Source organism: Myotis myotis, unplaced genomic scaffold (assembly GCF_014108235.1).
Source record: "Myotis myotis isolate mMyoMyo1 unplaced genomic scaffold, mMyoMyo1.p scaffold_m19_p_2, whole genome shotgun sequence".
Lineage (NCBI taxonomy): Eukaryota > Metazoa > Chordata > Mammalia > Chiroptera > Vespertilionidae > Myotis > Myotis myotis.
This window is the reverse complement of record NW_023416324.1, coordinates 127,561,315-127,583,490: the sequence shown is the minus strand read 5'-3', so window position 1 is coordinate 127,583,490 and position 22,176 is coordinate 127,561,315. Positions and strand designations below refer to the sequence as shown.

Below are 22,176 nucleotides of genomic sequence, written 5' to 3'. Positions count from 1 at the left end.
CTATTTTCAGCACATTAATTTTGATTTGGGGACCTTTTCCATTCTTTACCTTTAATCTCTTTGTCATTTTTGAACCATCTTATATCAGCTGCGGGTTTACTACCAGATGTTTTACAAGTCAGCTGCATCAAGTCTCCCTCCATAACTGGTGATGAAAATCCGCTGATTTGAGGCTTTTCAGGAACACCTGAAATATAACAAATGAAACATCCATCACCAGGGTTGGTTCATTCTTATGACTATTATTTTTACAAACAAAAGTAAATTGGCAATAAGTTCATCAAGAATAATAAACAGCTATATAATAACATTAACTGCTTATGATATATGGATATAGATACATGTATATGTATATGAGTATGTGTGTATAATATATATATATCTGAAAGCATTTATTCAGTTCAAAGTAGTTGTTTAAATTAAAGTCTGCATGTAAAAATAAACTTTGTAAATCTTAAAGATAACCATTCAATATGTCTTAAAATTTGCCAGTATAGGGATTTAAGAATGAACATTGCTTTCATTGGAGAAAAATAATTTACAAAGCACATTTATTTATTCTTTACCAAATTATAATTTAACTAAAATAGCGCCTTTCATCCCTGATTTCATAATTCTGAAAGCTTAAAAATGATATTATCCTCTCTGCATTTTATTCAAGAAAAGGTATTTTGTCCAATAAAATTCATCAAAAATATTTATATGTATTGCAACCATACTTACTTTTCTGATTATTCTGTAGAAAATGTCTCTTGATTTCATTTGCATTAGAAATTCAATTATAGTTTTGTGGAGCTTGATATGTGTTGTTCTTAATGCTAACCACTATTGCCTTTGCTAGTCCAAATCATCAAATCAATAAGCAGATAACTAATATTCAGAGATAGCACATGGGTGGTTTAAATAATAGTACATTCCACATTTCTTGGGCATTAATATTCTGTTATCATGGTAGAGGTTTACTAAAATTTATTCTAAAATTATTCAATAAGGCAGACTGAAAGTTCTTTATTGTCCTACTTAATTTAGTTATAAAAGTATAAAATGTAATCATGTTGGAAAGTACCAGTAAGAGAAATACACATTTAAAGAATAACAACAAAGACAAATGACAGGTCATCATACTCCAATTAGCTGAATAGTTGTGTGTGTTTTTTCCCACCTTCTTATTGGCTTTAAAAAACAATCTGTATCATCCCACCATTTAATCAATTGAAATCAGCCAGTTGCTTATTCATGGTGTCTCAAGGTGGCTTTCTACAGGACAGTACATTAAACTTAGTAGTTGTTATCCTGAAATATTCCATTTTAGTGGTTATGTTTTGTCCTTAGTGGCAAACTTGTAAATATTTTGATAAAATAGTCTCAGTTTCTTCTCCTATGTACAAAACCAATTCCCTAGCTGAATTAACTTTTAATGTTCCCACCCAAAAGAACAGCATGTGTTAGTTCCTTTAAATGCAATGTTAGGCCTTATGTATGAAAAAAGGAAGGCAAGCTAGGGACAAAAATATCCATCTTGAAATTCCTCTAACTTGTTCAGAACCAGGTGTGTTTCAATAAACTGCAGCAATTTCAGCTGATTGGGCCACTGATGTTTGTGGAATCACAGAGAGCTCTGAGATGCAACTATATTTCCTCTGAATCTCTATGAATGCATTGCTTTTTTATGTCACTTTAACCTTTGGAAAAAAATGGCTCAATATTTAGAGAAGTTACAAGCTGCATGCACAAGTGACATTATGCACTTCATTTAGTAATCTAGAAAACTACAGGTTTAAAAGGTGAGAAGATACATGGAAATGTCAGGGTTATTTAAATGCACTGAAATACACAAAGGGGTAAAATCTGAAAGCTATAACACATTAGAGAAGGCCATATTAAATGACTGATACGATAAAATGAAGGAGCACCCTATAAACATATTAAGCTCATTATGCTCATTATTCTATCACTTTATGAAAGGATCACCACATATACAATACATAGATGAGTTGCTACAAAGGAATTTAATTGAGAATCAAGAAACCTGGTGTCTACTTGTGGCTAAGAAATTATATGGGTACATGCTTTTAGAAGTCATAGAAATCTTTATATCTCCCTTTGTCTATAAAATGGGAAGTGTGATTAAGTGATTTTTTAAATGCCTTTTGTTAAAATGTAGCAGAAATGAGATTAAACTACATCTATTATTATAATCCTTAGTATATATATATATGTTGTAGTACTGACCTGTGTGGCTTAGTTGGTTGAGCATTGTCCCATGCACCAAAAATTTGCTGGTTTGATTCCCAGTTAGGGCACATGCCCAGGTTGCCAGCTTGATCCCCAATAGGGGGCATGCAGGAGGTAACTGTGTTTGATGTTTCTCTGTCATATTGATGTTTTTCTCTCTTAAATCAAGTGTGTGTGTGTGTGTGTGTGTGTGTGTGTGTGTGTGTGTGTGTGTATGTGTGTGTTTGAATCATGGTACTTTATAAGTACACATCTCTCAGTCTTGTGAATGCATTGTGTTTGTTCCTTGAACTTACCAAGAACAGTGAGATAGGCCTTGGAAGTCTTGACAGGCATTGTAAATAAAGAACAGGTGTACTGTCCTTCATCGGAGAGAGACACATCACTGACGCTGATACTCAGTTCATGCCAAGAAGCCCGAACCAGCTCAATCCTATTGTCCCTTAAAGCTGAAAAGAGAAAGTATTAAAAATGTGAAATAGCAATATTAGAAAAAGTCAGTACTGTTAGACTTAATATTTTCAGCACAACATAATACACAGTTCTTCAGCTGTACATCTAAATATTTACTGAAAGAGTTTACAGGGCAGTTTAAATATATTATTTTATCATATTTTTTAAAAATAAAGGTAGAATTAGGTGCTCCTTAAGGTTCTCAGAAATAACTTTTTTAATTAAATGATTGCATCTAGTACATTACTTTGGATGAGGTAGATGATATTAATAAAAGTGGCTTTCCTCCACAAAGTTTTTCATGGGATGCTAATGCCAAGAAAAATTATAAACAAAAAGACTCACTTCTATGGACAGATAAATTTGGGAAAACTATAGCTGCTGCATTTCTTCCAAGAAACTAACAGTGAACATTAGCATATTAAAAGCTCTCCACAGTACAGATACCTGTTGAAGTTCATTTAAACCAGAACTGACATTCAGCTGGAAAGCACCTGTAAGGTACCAGATGTTAAAATCTGTTCTAATTCATTGGTACCTCTGCTTTACTGTCTGTTAAATATTTTTTTATATATTTATTAGTTCAAACCATCTATTCTGTTCCAAAACACTTGTTTTCACAGAAATCATACTTCTCTTTACTCCTTTTTTTATTATTTTTATTTTATTTTCTTGTTTAAAGTATTATGAATAGTAGTACATATGTTTCCTTCTATTCCCCATTGACCTTCCCCCGGGCTCATTATATATCTCACTAAGTACAACTATACAACCTAGAATTAAGCAAGAGGCACTGATGAATTACTCTAAAAGGTATAAAGAGAAAGGAGAGCAGGTTAGGAACACCAGGTCCTAAGGAACAACATGGAGGCAAACAATAGTGAAAGACAATGGAGACCTGGCTTCTACCAACCACAACCTCGCAACAGAAACTAATTTTTAGTGCCAAATAAATGGAAGCTCCAACAGCATCACAAGGGAAATCAAGTGGGAGCATCAGTGACAATAAGAGTCCATGGAAAGCGAACTATATCCCCAATGGGCTGGAGACTACTTTCCCTACAAAGATAAAACAGCTGATTGGAAACAAGGACAGTTGGGCAACCCCTCAAGTAACCAGCCTTAAATATGATCTCTCAGTAAGCTAAAAAACTACTGACCCCTTTAGACCTACCAGACAGCCTGGCCTGAGGGGGAAACTCTGCCCACTTAGGTGGCATCAGTAGACATCTGTGTAATTTCCAGTGGAACTAGACAACTCAAGCTGACCAAATAGAACTACCAAGGTTCTGACAAATTTGTGTAACCAGAGCCTGCAAATGTACTCTAAGACCTGTGTGCTAAACCTAATTAGGATGACTGCCTCATAAAACTGGACATTTAAATAGAGTTGAGAATCTCCTAACTTAATAGCCAAAATGTCCAGAATATGATGATGATGATGATGATGATGATTATGATGATGATGATAAAACTCTCATCACACCAAATGCCCAAAAAACCATAATTTAAATAAGAAAACATAACCAACAAATGTCAACACTGAGTTGAAATATATATTGAAATTATCTAACCAAGAATATAAAAAGCTATTTTATTAAAATAATATAACAAGTAATAAGTTTCTTAAAATATATTTTAAAAATATTAGCAAAGAAAAATAAGTTATAAAAATGAACCAAATGAGGGGGAAGAACCAAGATGGAGGAGTAGGTAAAATCAGTGCTTGCCGCCTCCCACAACAACTTCAAAATTAGAACTAAAATACAGAATAACCATCATTCAGAACTGCCTGAAATCTGGTTGAATGGAAGTCCTAACTAAGGAATTTAAGAAGAAAGCACATTGAGACTGGAAGGAGGGGTAGAGGTATGGAATGGACTGGTTTGACAACCATGTGTGGCATTTTTTTTAATCGGGAGGGATATCTAACTGCGAAGCCTCCCATGAGGAACAAGGGTTCCCAGCCCCACACCATACACCTATCCCAGGGGTCCAGTGCTAGGAAGAGAAGTCCCTGTAACTTTGGGCTATTAAAAACCAGCGGGGATTATGGCTGGAGGATATGGAAACTGCTGGAATTCTAGGTGTTCCTCTTAAAGGTCCAGTGCAGGGACATACTCAGACTCACTAACTCTGAACTCCAGCATTGGTTCAGTAGCTTGTGGGGATCCAGGAATATATGGGATGGATATGGATTGTCTGGCATTGGAGCAATAACTGGGAGAGGCTTTCTCCTACACAGGGATGCTCACAGTGGTCATTTTTCCTATGCTGAGACTTCCCCTTTCACAGAGCTGACTGTAAGCAGCTGTATCTGAGTTTCCATCAACCTGGCTTACACTATTCACTCCACCCTGGTGATTCCCTGAGACCACCCACACAAACACCCAATTTGTAGCCTCACCCAAGCTGTTTGCAGAGTCTTTCCATATGAATGACCTGTCCTGACTCAGAGTTTAGACTTTTCTAAAATCTCTCAAACAAATAGCCCCATACCACCCAATAAGAGGCCCCAGGCCTGGAACTAGCAGAAGCCTGCATCGTTTCACAGCTTGGCCTCTCCTGAGCACTTTCAAGACCAACACAAGTAGTAGCCATCTGCAGATCACTCTGTAGCTCCTGACCAGTGGCCCCTGGCAGAACATAGGCAGTAGCTGAATTTGCACCACCAGGATGGCTCCAGAGTAAGTGCACCTGGTGGACAGCTTCAGAACACATCAGATTACAATTCTACACATCCACAAGCAACACATTCAAGGGGCAGACTCAGTGAGCACCAAAGCCCCACTGAAGCAAGTCCTGTTCCAGAGGAGTATCACCTGCACAGCAGCTTTCCCACTGTAGTCACATCTGCTCCTCACAACCAAGTGACACAGGGTCAATTCCTCACAGTGACTGACACCAACAGCAATCAAGGTTCAACTACAACAAGACAGTTTCCACACAGACTACACAGGTGACTTGGAAGGCTGAGCAACAGGGCTCTAAAGGACACCTACTACAAAATTCTAGGAGACATAGCAGCTCTACCTAATACATAGAAGCAAACACAGGGAAGGAGCCAAAATACAGAGACAAAACAGATAAACAAACAAACAAAGAGATGTCACAAATAAAAGGACAAAATAAATCTCCATGGAAAACAAACGAATAAACAAACAAAACCTAAGTGAAATGGAAGCAATCAAACTACTAGATACAGAGTTCAAAACAATGGTTATAAGAATGTTCAAGGATCATAATGAGAGCTCCAAGAGACTTAGTGAAAATTTCAAAGAAATTAGTGAGAATGTCAAAGACATGAAAAGGGACCAATCAGAAATGAAGGATACACTAACTGAAATGAAAAATAATTTACCGGGAATCAACAATGGAGAAGAGTATGCCAAGAATCAAATCAGCAATTTGGGGTATAAAAAAGAAAATACACACACAAAGAAGAGCAAAACAAAAGGAAAAAGAAATCCAAAAATATGAAGATAGCATAAGGAGCCTCTAGGATACCAATGTTCAGATCATGGAGGTGCCAGAAAGAGAAGAGAAAGAGCAAGATATTGAAAACCTATTTGAAAAAATAATGACAGAAAACTTCCCCTACCCGGTGAAAGAAATAAACTTACAAGTCCTGGAAGCACAGAGTCCCAAACAAGAGGAATCCAAAGAGGCCCACTCCAAAAATCATAATTAAAATGCCAAAGGTTAAAGAAAAAATTTTAAAAGCAGCAAGAGAAAGCATTTAGTTACCTACAAGGGAGCACCATACAACAGTCAACTGATTTCTCAAAAGAAACTTTGAAGGCCAGAAGAGAGTGACAAGAAATATTCAAAATGATGAATAGCAAGGACCTACAACCAAGATTTCTACCCAGCAAAACTATCACTTAGAATTGATGGTCAGATAAAGAGCTTCACAGACAAGAAAAAGCTAAAGTAGTTAATCATCAACAAACCAGTATCACATTAAATGTTGGAGGGTATGAAGAAGGAGGAGGATGAGGAGGTGGAGGAGGAGGAGGAGGAGGAGGAGGAGGAGGAGGAGGAGGAGGAGGAGGAGGAGGAGGAGGAGGAGAAGAAGAAGAAGAAGAAGAAGAAGAAGAAGAAGAAGAAGAAGAAGAAGAAGAAGAAGAAGAAGAAGAAGAAGAAGAAGAAATATGAACAAAAATATGTCAATAAATACATATCTATCAACAATTAAATCTAAAAATCCAAATACATGAACAAGGAATCTAATGAACAAAATAAACTGATGAGTAAAATAGAACCAGAGGCATGGAAACATAGAACAGACTGACGAATTTCAGAGGGAAGAGGGGAGCTAGGGAAGAGATTAACCAAATAACTTATATGTATTTATGCATTGGCTATGGACACGAACAATAGGGGATGAAGACGGCCGGGGGCCGGTGGGGCGGGGGACCATATAGAGGCGGGGAATGGAGGAAAGAGCAAGACATCTGTAATATTCTAAACAATATATATTTTTAAAGAGCCAAATGAAAATTATAGAAATCAAAACATAGTCACTAAAACCAGGCTCACCAGATTGGCTCGAAGTACAATGCAGATGACAAAGGATAGAATCAGTGAACTTAAGGACAGAACAGTAGCATTCACTCAATAAAAACAAAAGAGAAAAGTACATCAAAAAAATAAAGAAATAGCAGAGCCTTAGAGACATGTGGGACAATAACAAAATGTTCAACATTGGTATCATAAGAGTTCTAAGAAAGTTGGGCTGAATCAGTATTTGAGGAGATAATGGTTGAAAACTGTAAATTTGGCAAACGAAATAAATATAGAGAATAAAAAAGACAAGTAACTATCAAAGAGGATAAACCCAAAGATCAAATGTCTGAAATCCAGGCAAATAAAAAATAATCTGGAAAGCAGCCAGAGATAAAGACATGTTACCTATAAGAGAACACCAATTCAAATGGCAATAGATTTCTTATTTGAAATCATGGAGGGAAGAAGGAGTGGTGCATTTTTTTTCAAAAGAACTGTCAGTGATGGATTTGTACCCAGTGAAACCAACCTTTAGGAAATAAATATAGTCTTAAAAGAAGGAAAACTAAGAATATATATTTCCTGCAGATTTGTCTTAAAAAATTTTAAGAAAGTTTCTTTAAACTGAAAAGAAGAGGTCTTGGAGCATCAAAAAGGAAGAAAAAACAACTGATAGAACAAAAATATGGATAAATAAATATAATATTGACAGCCCTACTCCTTCTGATTTTCTCTGCTATGTACCGGTTGAAACAAATTATAACATAAATTATAACATCAATCAATGCCATGTTCAACATTTATAGAAGGAATATTCAAGAGAAGTATAAAATGAGTAGAAAAAAGGTACCTAATGGAAGTAGATTTTCATACTATACTCAAAATGGTAAAACATTGCTATTAGCAGGCTACAATAGTTCACATATGTATATTTCAGTACATGGAACAACTACTAAGAAAATATACAAAGTGATGCACTCAAGAAATCTAAAAATAAATTGAGATGGAAGACATTTATATAGTATCCTATGTAATATTAGACAAACATGGTAATTGCCCATACCTTCGCTACACCTCCCATTGGCTAATCAGCACAATATGCAAATTAACTGCCAACAAAGACGGCGGCTAATTTGCATACTGCAGGCAGGGTGGGACAGCATGAGTGGGAGACACCATCCAGGCCCCCATGTGCGACCCCAGAAGCCACCTGCCTGACGCCCATGTTCGGATCCGATCCCAGGCCGCAGGTGGGCCCCAGAAGCCCCAGAAGCCGCCTGCCTGCCACCCTTGATAGGATCCGATCCCAGGTTGTAGGCCGGCCCCCAGAAGCCGCCTTCCTGCTGCCTGTGATGGATTTGATCCCGGGTTGCAGGCCAGCCCCAGAAGCCCCAGAAGCTGCCTGCCTGCCGCTGGTGATCAGATCCGATCCCGGGCTGCAGGCAGGACCCAGAAGCCCCAGAAGCCACCTGATATGGCAGTAACTCTATCAGTAAGCACTCTGAAAGTCAGTGCCATAAATCCACCAATTAAAGGACAGATTATGAGGGTGAATCAAAAACAAAACCCACTTTAAATATAAAGACACATATAGATTAAAAGTAAATGAATTAAGCTGCAGCCTGTTTTTCTCAGTGGATAGAGTATTAGCCTGTGGACTGAAGGGTCCCAGGTTCGATTCCAGTCAAGGGCATATACCTCAGGTGCTGGCTTGATCTTCAGTCCCTATCAGAGCATGTTCAGAAGGCAACCAATCAATATGTCTCTCCCTTTCTCTTCACTCTCTCTAAAATTCAATGGAAAAATATCCTTGGGTGAAGATTAATAAAAACAAAGTAAATGGATTAAGTAACATTAAAGAGATTATAAGAAAAATATATTCCAAATTTTGTTAGTTGTATAATGGATATGTTTAAATTATTAACAGCTAAGAAATTGGGTGAAGGGTACATGTAATATGCTGTAGTATTTTATAGTATTTTTTACATTTATGAGATTATTTCAAATTAAAATATTAAAAAATTCAAAATTAATAAAATATTAATTGAAATGTGTCCACATTACATGAAAAATCTCCTAATTGCTTCTAGCATAATTTATTAAATTGTGCTAAAATTTACAAGGGTTCAATTAAAAGATATCTTAATTCTAAATGATATAATAGAAAATATATAATAGTACAGTTATAAGCACTTATCTGAAAATAAAAATTTAAAGAAGTGAATTTAAAGAAGAGATTAGCTAAAGTAAATATATGCACAACCCATGGACACAGACAACAGTATGGTGATGGCCAGAGAGAAGTGAGGGGCAAGAGCTGGGTAGAGGGGAGAAAGGGGAGAAATAGGGACATCCTATATAATAATAATAAAAGGCTAATATGCACATTGACTGAACGGCAGAATGAACGGTTGCTATGATGTGCACTGGCCACCAGGGGCAGACGCTCAATGAAGGAGCTGCCCCCTGGTGGTCAGTGCACTTCCATATGGGGAGTGCCATTCAGCCAGAAGCTGGCTCATGGCTGGCCAGCACAGTGGTGGTGGCAGGAGCCTCTCCCACCTCCGTGGCAGCACTAAGAATGTCCAACTAACGGTTTAGACCCAATCCCTTGGGGGCCTAAGCCTTTAGATGGACATCCCCCGAGAGCTCCCTGGCTGCCAGGAGGATGTCTGACTGCAAGCTTAGGCCTGATCCCCTGTGGAGTGGGCCTAAGTCGACAGGTGGACATCCCCCAAGGGGTCCTGGGCTGCAAATGGGCGCAGGCCTGGCTGAGGGACCGCTCTCCCACCCCCCCTCCAAGTGCACAAACTTTTGTGCACCGGGCCTCCTTTATTTAAATAAAATTATAGAGATTAAGAAGAGATTAGTAGTTACCAAAGGACAAGGATAGTAAGTAGTGAAGGGGAGTAGGAGGGAAGTGAATCCTATATAATAAAAGGGTAATATGCAAATTGACCAAACTGCAGAACAATCGGTCACTATGACACACACTGACCAACAGAGGGCAGACGCTCAACTCAGGAGCTGCTCCCTGGTGGTCAGTGTGCTCCCACAGGGAAAGCACTGTTCAGCCAGAAGCCAGGCTCATGGCTGGCAAGTGTAGTGGCAGCACTAAAGTTGTACAACTGATGGTTTAGGCCCACTCCCCATGGAAAGCGGGCCTAAGCCATCAGTCGGACAACACTCAAGGGTTCTCAGACTATGAGAGGGTGCAGGCCAGGCTGAGGGACTCCACCAAGTGCATGAATTTTGTGCACAAGTCCTCTAGTACTTATTAATAAAAGCCTAAGTGGTCATCATGCCATGATGCCCTCATACCATCACAAGATGGCTGCATGCACAGCAGTCACATGCAGGTGGGTGGGGCTGGGCTTGACACTGTGTGCACAGAACCGAGCCTGCCTGGGAGCGTGCTCAGAGCCAGGAGGAGGCGGGTCCCCCAGCTCCATGAGGCAAGGCCTGCCTAGGGGTCCCCAGGCTCTGTGTGGTGAGGTCTGCCTCAGGGTCCCACCTCCTCCTGGCTCTGCATGGCGAGGCCTGCCTGGGGTCCTGGGCTCCCACTTCCTGGCTCCGCGAGGCCCAGAGGCGTGACCCCTGGCTCCAGCCTACCTCTTTGGGGCAATCCATTGAGGAGCCCTGAATGTGTGGGTGGGGCCTACCTCTTTGGGGTGATCGATTGTGGGGCTCCCGCACTATGACAGGGCACTGGCCAGGCTGGGGGGTCCCCTGAGTGCACTAATTTCATGCACTGGGCCTCTAGTATGGTTATAAAAGAACAGCACATAGTCCTTTTTTTTTCTTGGATTAATCCTTTCACCCTTCTCATCCAGACCCCAACCCAGTCCCCTTTGACAGCTGTCAGTATGTTTGCTGTATCCATGTCTGTTTCCACTTTGTTAGTTTTTTGTTTTGTTTTTTTTTTTCATTAGATTCCACACAAGTGAAATCATATGGTACTTGACTTTCATTGACTGGCTTATTTCACAAAGCATAAGACATATCATGATGATTGCCAGAGGGAACAGTATAGTGAAGAGAGGTAGAAGAATATAAATGGGGACAAATGGTGATGGAAGGAGACTTGATTTGGTGAACACAAAATAAAATATACAGATGATGTATTATAGAATTGTATACTTGAAACCTGTATAATTTTATTAACCAATGTTACCCCAATAAATTCATCAAAAAAAAAAAAGAACAGCACAAGGAATGCCTGTAGTGATGAAAGTATTTTGTATCTTGATAATGGCTATAGATACATGAACCTACACATGTAATAAAATGCATGGAGATAAACACACACACACACACACACACACACACACACATACACACACACACGAGTACATATAAAACTGATGAAATCCAAATAAGACTGGTGAATTATATTATTGTCAATTCCCTAATTGTGATGATCTTTGCAGTATGTTATTTCACTGAAGGGTATATGAGATTTCTCTGAGTTATTCTTACAATTATATATGAATCTACAATAAAAACACAATTAAGACATGTTTACAATCATTTGATCAAGTATGGGGAATTATGAGGATATCAAAACTTAAAATTCATTGTACGCACTTGCCATCCAGGAAGAGAGAGATCCCAAGTGCCATAAAGCCTTAAATTACTGAAGCTTCCCTGTGTGCTTTCTGAGAGAGTAGGCATTATAAAATATTAAGATTTGGGGAAATTCTAAATTTTCATGATCTTTAATGTATTTTAAAAACCATCCTCCCACACACTCAAATAACACATACGTTATGATTATAGTCCCTCTGCTACCATTCTCTGTTGACTCTAATTTCATAATGAGACATATTGAAAATATTTTTAAAACTGATTTTTATTGAATATAAAATATAAGGCAACTTTGATCATGATTGTGTTTGCAATGCCATTAAGATACACAGGCATTTTCAAAAATGTTTATTTCATGTTCTATCTCCTACATGTCCAAATATATATGCCTTGTTCAGATGCCGTAGGAAAACAGTGGGGCACAGATTTGTCATTTCCCCAATAGGACTTCATGCTATTTCAACTACTTTTCAAAACTATGATTTATTTTTTTAAAAATATTTATCACAACTTATTGGTTTTTATAAAAGAGGTCACCAAAAGGGAAAACCTCAGGCTCCTGCCATGATACTGTATGGGTAAAACATGTTACTCACCCACTGTGTTCAATTTCATTTCCTCTAACACAGGCCCCACTGACAAAGAGATAGAACTTTCAATGTTAGTGAATTTTCACAAAAGAAACTTAACTCTTTTTTCCTCGGTTTATTTTGTGGAAATTGTATAACATCACTAAAGACAAACTGAATTACTCAGTACATACAAATAAAATTTTTACATTTAAATCATTATCATCGAGTGAAGCTAAAAGAACTGACTTTTGAATTAAATGATCTGCTCTAGGTATTTATATGAGGTCAAATTTTCTGTGGATAATAATGTTTGATTCATTTCCATATTTGGAATATGATAAGAACTGAATAATATCAAGTTTGTAAAGTACCTTAAAATCAATATATAATGATATTATAAAAATATTTTTAGTTTGGAATCCTTATGAGATCCTAAATATTTTAGTGCCTGAAATGTCTCAATTGATGAAGTTTACCTAATCAGATAATATTTTGAGTTGTTTTATGACTGCTCCCAGCCTTAACTAAAAGGAGTAGGCTCTGAAAGGCAGAATACCTGCACTTTTATATAAACTCTATTATTGATTAACCATGTAAATCTAGGCAAGTTACTTAAATATTATACACCTCAGTCTGCTAATTGTTAATTTAGTAAACTGAAATATTTGAATATATATCTAAAACCTAAAAACATATTCCCCCAAACCAAGAAACTGACACAATTGGTATTGTTTTTATAATAATAAATGATTATTTATTATGTAACTATCTTTGATAATTCAATTCAGTTGCCACAACAAAAGAGCTGCTTAAATTAACATTTTAAACAAATCTTACATTTACAACATTCATCTTTTCCAGTTTGTAAATATTTATGATGTCATCTGCAGTTCACTTTATCATAGCATTTCAAGTATGAAAGAATACGGGGAAACCTAGAATAGTTCAAAAAGGAATATAATATAACTCAGTGGGTTTCCTGTGAGCATGATCCTTGTCTTGCTCATCTCAGCATCCTGCCCCATCGTTATCTGTACAGGGGGTATTCCATGAATGGCTATTGAATTGAAACTGAGAGCCAAATTCTGTACATGATAAGAGCAGAGGAAAAAAGAACAGAACTAGGAAGTCCTCTTCGATATATCTCCACAGGCATCCCCATGGGAGAGAAGGGAAAAAAAAAGGAGGAGGAGGAGGAGAAGAAGAAGAAGAAGAAGAAGAAGAAGAAGAAGAAGAAGAAAGAAGAAGGAAGAAGGAGAAGAGAAGGAGAGAGGAGATGAGAAGGAGAAGGAGAAGGGAGAAGGAGAAGGAGAAGGAGAAGGAGAAGAAGAAGAAGAAGAGAAGAAGAAGAAGAAGAGAAGAAGAAGAGAGGAGAGGAGAGAGGAAAGGAGGAGGAGGGGAGGAGGAGGAGAAGAAGAAGAAGAAGAAGAAGAAGAAGAAGAAGAAGAAGAAAGAAGAACGAAGAAAGAAGAGAGAAGACATGACCCCGACCTCATCAGACGCCGCCCGCGCCAATCCTACTGAAGAATCCGAAGATTTCGCGTTAGACTCCCCCTCAGTACCGCCTCCGCCCCTCCTCCCTCCTCCTTCACTCCGTAGCTTCGTTTCTGCCTCCTACGCCTCTATCTCGCCTCATCCTCCGTCCTCCACATCCTCCTCCTCCCCTCCATCCTCCGCATCCTCCTCAGCATCCTCCCCTCCTCCTCCACTCCGATCGTCTCTCTCTCTCCTCCTGCCTCCTCCTCCCTCGCCTCCTTCTCTCTCTTCATTCTTCCTCTTCTCCTCCTCCTCCTCCTCCCTGCCTCCTCCTCCTCCTCCTCCTCCTCAATCCTCCTCGCTCCGCCTAGTTCTCCTCCTCCGCCTCCGCCACCTGCTACCTCCCGATCCTCCTCCTCCTCCTCCTCCTCCTCCTACTCCCTCCTCCTCCTCCTCCCTCCTCCTCCATCCTCCTATCCTTCGCCTTCCTTCGCCCTCGTCCTGTTCCCGCTTGTCGTCTTCGTCTCTTCGTCTCCCTCCTCCTCATTCGCTTTTCTTTCCTTGCTTCCCCTTTCGGCCTCCTCTCATCGTCCTCTTTCTCTGTTTCTCATAGAAGAGTTAGAAATATCATGCTACAAAAATTTTTAACGAAGTGATAGTTCTTTCGGAAATGGTTTGAAACACTAAATGAGTGATATCTGAAACTATTGTCATGCTGCCTTACAGGTTCCAAAAGAACACAAAAGGTAGTACTTCAACAGAGACGATTTATATTATTTAACTTCTACACAGTAAGTCTCAAATATATAATGAACCTAAATAAAGGATTATAATATTTTCAGTGGCAGTGAATTTAATCTTTAAAAAATTCTTTGAGAACATGGAATGTTCCTCATTATTTAAATATCTTTTTAAAAAAAGAAACACTCATTACAGCTGATGTGACTCAGTGGTTGAGTATTGACCTATGAACCAGGAAGTGTGGTTTAATTCTCGGTCAGGGCACATGTCTAGGTTGCACACTCAATCCCCAGTGGGGGACGTGCAGGAGGCAGCAGATCAATGATACTCTTTCATCATTTATGTTTCTATCTCTCCCTCTCTGTCCCTTCCTCTCTGAAACCAAAAAATATATATATTTTAAAAAACAAAATAAATACTAAAAGATTTAATTGAAAATAAAGATTTTGACCATTCTGTCAGGAACTAGAGGCCTGGTGCACAACATTCGTGCACTCGGGGGTGGGGGTTGGGGGCGTCCCTCAGCCCAGCCTGTGCCCTCTTGCAGTCCAGGAGCCCTTGGCGGATGTCCAACTGATGGCTTAGGCCCACTCCCCTTAGCCAGCAGTCTGACATCCCCCAAGGGGTTCTTAGTGCTGCCTCAGAGGTGGGAGAGGCTCCCGCCACTGCTGCTGCACTCGCCAGCCATGAGCCCAGTTCAGGGCTTCTGGCTGAGCTGCACTCCCCCTGTGGGAGCACACTGAGCACCAGGGGGCAGCTCCTGTGTTGAGCATCTGCCCTCTGGTGGTCAGTGCATGCCATAGCAACCGGTCATTCCGCAGTTTGGTTGGTTTGCATATTAGCCTTTTATTATGTTCGGATAACTAAAGAAAAATATTAGAATTAAAAAAAAATAAAAAATAAATGATGATGTATTATAAAGGATTGAAAGGTAATTGCTCACACATCATGGAGATTAAAAATGAGCTAATGGGGTAAGTAGGCTACTCTGAGGTCATGCCTCATCAGGTATTAGGTGCCTGCCACCCATTGGTGAGGTGATTTAACAGATTCAAAATTGAGTTCTGGAGGATTTAACCTTAACTGCAAATAAGAAGTGTGGACCAATGAGCAAGAACCTATTAAACAGTACTTAACTTTGGACAAAAAATATTTTTTCAATATGCCACTGGTTCTAAATGGTTTATGAATTATACAAGTGCATATTTGGGATTTGTGCAATGTAAAATAAAAATTCCTAAGAAAATTACTTGGGGGATTTTAGTTACACTTTATAATTATTTCTAACAAAAGTTACTGGCATAATTAATAAATTTTATATTAATTACTTTTAAACCAATGAGCTTAATGATATTAGTACTACTGAATTTATCTGGCATTATTCATTTAAAAATCCAATAGCAATTTGTACATACTTGTTTTAAATATAGTTTTTCTTTCTTAAGAGTTAGGATGGAGAGATCCAAGATGGTTGCCGACGGGACGGCAGGCTGCAAGATAGTCTGTGAGTGAGAGAATGAAAGGAGAGTGTGTGGACGTGCAGGGAGTATCTGTATTTGTGAGTGAGAGACAGCTATATTCCACAGGACTGTTGGGAACTGGCGGACCAGGCTCCACTGGCAGGCAGACTCTACTGCTGCTGAAATCTCTCCCAGAGTGGCTGGCTCTGCGGGAGAGACCATGCCATCTTGAAGGGGAGACTCTGTGATCAGAATCCCAGCCTTACCTTCAACCAGGGAGACCTCAGATACCTCCAGGAACCCTGCAGCCACAAAGTCCAGGGACCAGCTGCCTCAGCTGCAAACCCACAAACACCAGGACTCCAGCCTCCCCAACCACAGATGCGTAAAAAGTCTTTCAAGGAGGAGACAAAGTGGTGCTGAATCCACAGACGGGCCCTGCACTTCTCACAGAGCATATAGAAGGAACAGCTGAATTGAACAATATCCACCCATAATTGGTGAATTAAACACAGCTGGTGATGCAATTTGTGGACAGAAAGGTCAGATATCACCTGGAGCAGTGGTTCTCAACCTTGGCTGCACATTAGAGTCACCTGGGAATCTTTTTAAAATCCTGATTTCTGGGCCTCATCCTCCAGAAATTCTGTTTCTTTGTTACGGAGTGGGGCCACAACATTAGTAACAAAGATGTAGAATTTCCGGAGGATGAAGCCCAGAAATCAGGATTTTAAAAAGATTCCCAGGTGATTCTAATGTGCAGCCAAAGTTGAGAACCACTGGCCTGGAGAAAGGTGAGATCTGGGATCCAGGCTGGAGAGAGAAATGCATGCAGCAGGACTAGAGTCTCAGAGGAAGGCTGCACCCCACAAAAGTCGCAGCCGTTGTCTTCAGTGTAGCCCTCAAATGTGGAAGAGGGTCCACAGGTCTGCTGGAAGAAGGGGACTCTATACATTAGCCCTCATCTGGGCTGGGCCCAGAAAGGCAGCCTGAAGTTCTACCAGTATACTGGCTGTGCAGTGCCAGGAAAAAAGATGAGAGTCAGCACACTTCCTTTGTTTTTCCTCTTTTTACCTCATTGCTTTTGCTTGCTAAGTCCAGTACATTGGATCTTCCGATTAAAAACACTCACTGAGATTGCAGGGGAAAGTTGTATTTGTAGAAACTGGGGATCAGAGTGGGGAGATTTGAAAAGGAAACCAGCTCTGGGGAAGTCAACACCTCCAACCCAGTATTAAGTGCTGCAGGGAAAAAAGAATCTAAACACTGGGTAGAGGGGCCTTTTAGCCCCATATATTAATACAGAAACACTGCCACCCAGGGGTTGTGTCAGAAATTGACTCTTGTGTAAATACAACTAAAGGCAGGCTGAGAAACAAAGTGAGCAGAGAGATCCCACCTGCTTTGACACAGAGGAGCAGTGGATCGCAGGAAACTTCAATACTGTGTTGTCTACCTGACAGGAAATAGACATGTCAAGCATGTCAAGCAGAACAGTAGAAGAAATGAACAACCTTCACTACTTCACTTTTTTATTTTTTATCTTTTACTTAAGAAACTGAATTTTTTTTCTCTCACTTGATTTTACCTTGATTATTATTATACTAGAGGTCCATTGCACAAAGAGATTCGTGCAACAGGCATTCCATTCCCCTGGCTGTTAGCACTGGTTTTCCTCCGGCACCTGGGACCCAGGCCTTCACTCTGGCTGGAGCCTTCAGTCTTCGCTCAGCCACTTCGCCCCTATGTATGCAAATTAACCGCCATCTTTGTTGGGTTAATTTGCATACTCTCCTGATTGGCTGGTGAGTGTAGTGGGGGGCAGTTAATTTACATGTTTGTCTATTATTAGGTAAGATTTTTATTATTATTACTGCTACTATTATATTAACTTTTTAAACTTTTATTTTATTTTTTCTTTATTTTATTCTATTTCAGGATTAGTGTTCTACATTCTATATTTATTTTTATTTAGCATTATTTTACTCTATCTCAATTTTTTCTTTATGCCAACACTCTCTTCCTCACTTTTCCCTTTTTTCATCCTGTTTCTCTTACCATGTTTCTGCTTTAGTTTTCCTCTATCCTTTCTTTTCACAGCCTGTTAAAAATTGATATTAATCATATATCTAATTTTCTCTCCCCTGATCCAAGTCCCTGCACACTGCTCTCTTCTCTTTCTTCAATATTCAAATTTTGTCTTCCTTTGTTACCCTTTTTCTTTTTTTCTGTCCTGTTGTTTGTTTGATTGTTTATTAGTTTGTTTTTGTTTTTTCATTTTTTTGCTTCTGTTTTTCCTCTTCTTGGTTGTTCTCTTCTTCTACTAATAGCTTAAATAATTCCAATCACCAACTCAGGCTTATCTACTCTCTGTTCTCCTTCTCCACTAGTATTCAGACAAATAGATAGACAGATTAAATAAAGTGGAAATATATATATATTTGCATATACATATATATTTGCATATATATATATATGTGTGTGTGTGTGTGTGTGTGTGTGTGTGTGTGTGTTTTGTTTTTTACTTTTCTTCTTATACACTCATTCTGTATCTACCTCCTCTATACTGAATTGTGGCTATTTCCCCATTCATTCAATTCCTTGACCTTACCTTCTGAAATAAGCTCTGCCTCCTCAGATTCATCTGGGTGTTTGTTGTTTGGGAGTTTGTTGTTTGCATTTTTTGGATTAGTTGTTGTTTTATTAGAGTTTTCTCTTTATATACATATATTTCCCCCCTTCTTTTTTCTTCTCTTTCTTTTTTCTCTTAGATTTTTTCCTTTTCTCAATATAATTTTTGTACTCTTTTCTATCCCCTAATTATATTTTCTATGGTAGTCACCTTTATTTTGGGTTATTAGTATCATGAATACATTTATGTTCAGTGCCCTGTGTGTTGTGTCTTGTCTTGTTGTATTTTGTGCCTTTAAGTCAATGCAGGGGAGAGAGAGCTACATAACCAGACACCCTGAGAGGAGCAATCATGGGGAGACAAAGAAAACAGCCTGTATACAAAAGAAAAGGAGGAATCACCAGAAAAGGAAGTAAATTAAATGGAAGTAAGCAATATGTCAGAGAAAGAATTCAGAGCAATGGTTATGGGACGCTGAAACAGATGAAAGACAAATTCAACAGTATGTGTAAGAACAAAAAGAAATGAAGAAGGACCAAGAAGAAATAAAAAAATGATATTACTGCAATAAAGAACTCAATAGGAAGCACCAACAGAAGGAATGGAGGAGCTCATCAGTGAGCTAGAATACAAGATAGGAAAAAAATACCCATGCAGAGAAACAAATAAACAACAACCAAAAAAACCTTAAAAAATAAGAGGAGAGCCGAAGGGAAATTTGAGACAAGAAATGAAACAACATCTGCATTATAGGGATCCCAGAAGGAGAGGAAACTGAAGAAGGAATAGAAAACCTGTTTGAAGAAATGATGACAGAAAACTTATCTGATATAGGGAAGAAAAAACTCACACAAGTCCAAGAAGCTCACAGAGTCCCAAACAAGATGAACCCCAAAATACAGACACCAAGACACATTATGATTAAATTGGCAAACACCAATGACAAAATAAGAATTTTAAAGGCTGCCAGAGAGAAACAGAATGTTACCTACAAGGAATCTCCCATCAGACTACCAACTGATTTCTCAACAGAAACACATCAGACCAGAAGGGAATTGAATAAAATATACAAAGTCATGAAAAACAAGGGTCTGAATCCAAGAATGCTGTACCCAGCAAGGCTATCTCAAGCAAAGTTGAGGTAGAAATCAGGAGCTTCACAGACAAAAAAGGACTAAAGGAGTTTATTACTACTAAACCAGCAATGCAAGAAATGCTCAAGTGTATGCTATACAAAGAAGAAATAGGAAGGGGAGAAGGAACACAGACATAAAGAATAGAAATGGTGACAAATAAGTACCTATCAATAATAACTTTAAATTTAAATGGATTAAATGCCCCATTAGAAAGACATAGGGTTACTGAATGGGTAAGAAAACACTACCCATATATCTGCTGTCTGCAGCAGATCCACCTCAGAACAAAGGACTCACACAGACTGATGGTGAAGGGATAGAAAAAGGTTTTTCAGGTGAATGAAAATTAAAAAAAAGGTGTGGTAGCAAAACTTATATCTGAGAAATTAAACCTCAAAATGAAGGACATAACAAGAGATAAGGAAGGCCACTACACAATACTAAAGAGAGCAATTCAACAAGAAGACATAACTCTGGCAAACATATATGCACCCAATGCAGGAACACCCAAACACATTAAAAAAACAAAAACAAAAAACTTCTGGAAGATATCAAGGGAGAGATTGACAGTGATTCAGTCATAGTAGGGGACTTCAATACCCCACCAGCACCACTGTACAAATCCTCTAAACAATGAATTAGCAAAGAAATATCAATCTTAAATGACTCACTAGATCAGATGGACTTAATTGGCATGTTCAGCACATTTCACCCCAAAGCAAACAGAATATACATTCTTCTCAAGTGCACATGGGTAATTTTCAAAGATAGATCATATATTGGTAAACAGGCAAAGTCTCTACAAATTCAAGAAGATAGAAATCATATCAAGCATATTCTCAGATCACAATGGCATAAGACTAGAAATCAACTACAATAAAAACAATAAAAAAACAAACACCTGGAGGCTAAATAGCATGCTGTTAAACAATAATTGGGTTACCAAAGAGAACAAAGAAGAAATAAAAAACATCATGACAACAAATGACAATGAAAAGACAACAATCCCAGATCTATGGAACACAATGAAAACAGTCTTAAGAGGGAAGTTCATAGCTTTACAGGCCTATATCAAAAAACAAAAATAATTGTGATAAAGTATCTACTCCTACAACTCAAAGAGTTAGAAAGAGAGCAACAAGAAAAGGCCAATGTAAGCATAGGAAAGGAAATAATAAAGATCTGAGTGGAGATAAACGAAATAGAGACAAAAAAAGTTCAACAAAACCAAGAGCTGGTTCTTTGAAAGGATAAATAAGAATAATACACCTCTAGCCAGGCTCACCAAGAAGCAAAGAGATAGGATCCAAATAAACAAAGTCAGAAATGAAAGAGGTGGAGTAACAACCCATCCCATAGAAATACAAATATGAAAAAATACAATGAACAACTCTATTCTTACAAAATGGACAACCAGATGAAATAGACATTCTTAAAAAAATACAAGCTCCCAAAGTTCAATCAAGAAGAATGAAAAACCTAAATAGGCCAATAACTATCAAAGAAATTGAAGCAGCAATCAAATTAGCACCCTGAAATCTATGGCCTTTTCATACACCAATAATGAATTCACAGAAAGAGAAATGAAAACAAAAAAACAAAAACAAAATCCTATTTACTATTGCACCAAAAAACGTAAGTAACCTAGGAATAAACTTCACTAAGGATGTAAAAGACCTGTACTCAGAAAACTAGAGAACATTGAAAAAAGAGATAGAGTAGATAGGGAAAAACATAAACAAATGGAAGAACATACCATGTTCATGGATTGGTAGAATCATCATCATTAAAATATCCATTGTACCCAAAGCAATCTACAGATTCAATACAATCCCCATTAAAATACCAACGACATATTCCAAAGATCTAGAACAAACTCTCCAAAAAATATATCTAGAATAAAAAATGACCCTAAATAGCATGGCAATCCTGAGAAAGAAGAACAAAGTTGGAGGGATCACACTACCAGATATCAAGCTATATTACCAAGCTACAGTTTTCAAAACTGCCTGGTACTGGCAAAGGAAAAGACATATAGACCAATAGAACAGAAAGAGAACCCAGAAATAGACCCAAGACATTATGCTCAGTTAATATTTGACAAAGGAAACAAGAGCATACAATGGAGTCAAAACAGTCTCTTTAATAAATGGTGCTAGAAAATTTGGTCAGATACATGCCAAAAAAATGAAACTAGATCAACAACTTACACCATACACAAAAACAAATTCAAAATGGATAAAGGAATTGAATATAAGACAGGAAACAATAAAAATCCTACAAGACTCCATAGGCAGCAAAATAGCAGACATATGTTGTAGCAATATCTTTATAGACACAGCTCCTAGGGCAATGGAGACTAAGGAGAAAATAAA

The 22,176-nt window shown here is 38.4% G+C and overlaps 1 protein-coding gene across 3 annotated transcripts in view; it reads right to left on the bottom strand.

The window, feature by feature from the left end:
- The window catches only part of CADM2 (cell adhesion molecule 2), a 1,212,655-nt gene that overhangs the window by 179,778 nt on the left and 1,010,701 nt on the right, over window positions 1-22,176 (bottom strand). For all 3 annotated transcript variants that reach the window (XM_036349671.1, XM_036349668.1, XM_036349669.1), the window contains 2 exons: window positions 2,532-2,684; window positions 50-187 (listed from right to left, as the gene is read on the bottom strand). In XM_036349671.1, coding sequence (XP_036205564.1) covers window positions 50-187; window positions 2,532-2,684 — 291 coding nt within the window. The remainder of the gene's footprint in view (window positions 1-49; window positions 188-2,531; window positions 2,685-22,176) is intronic.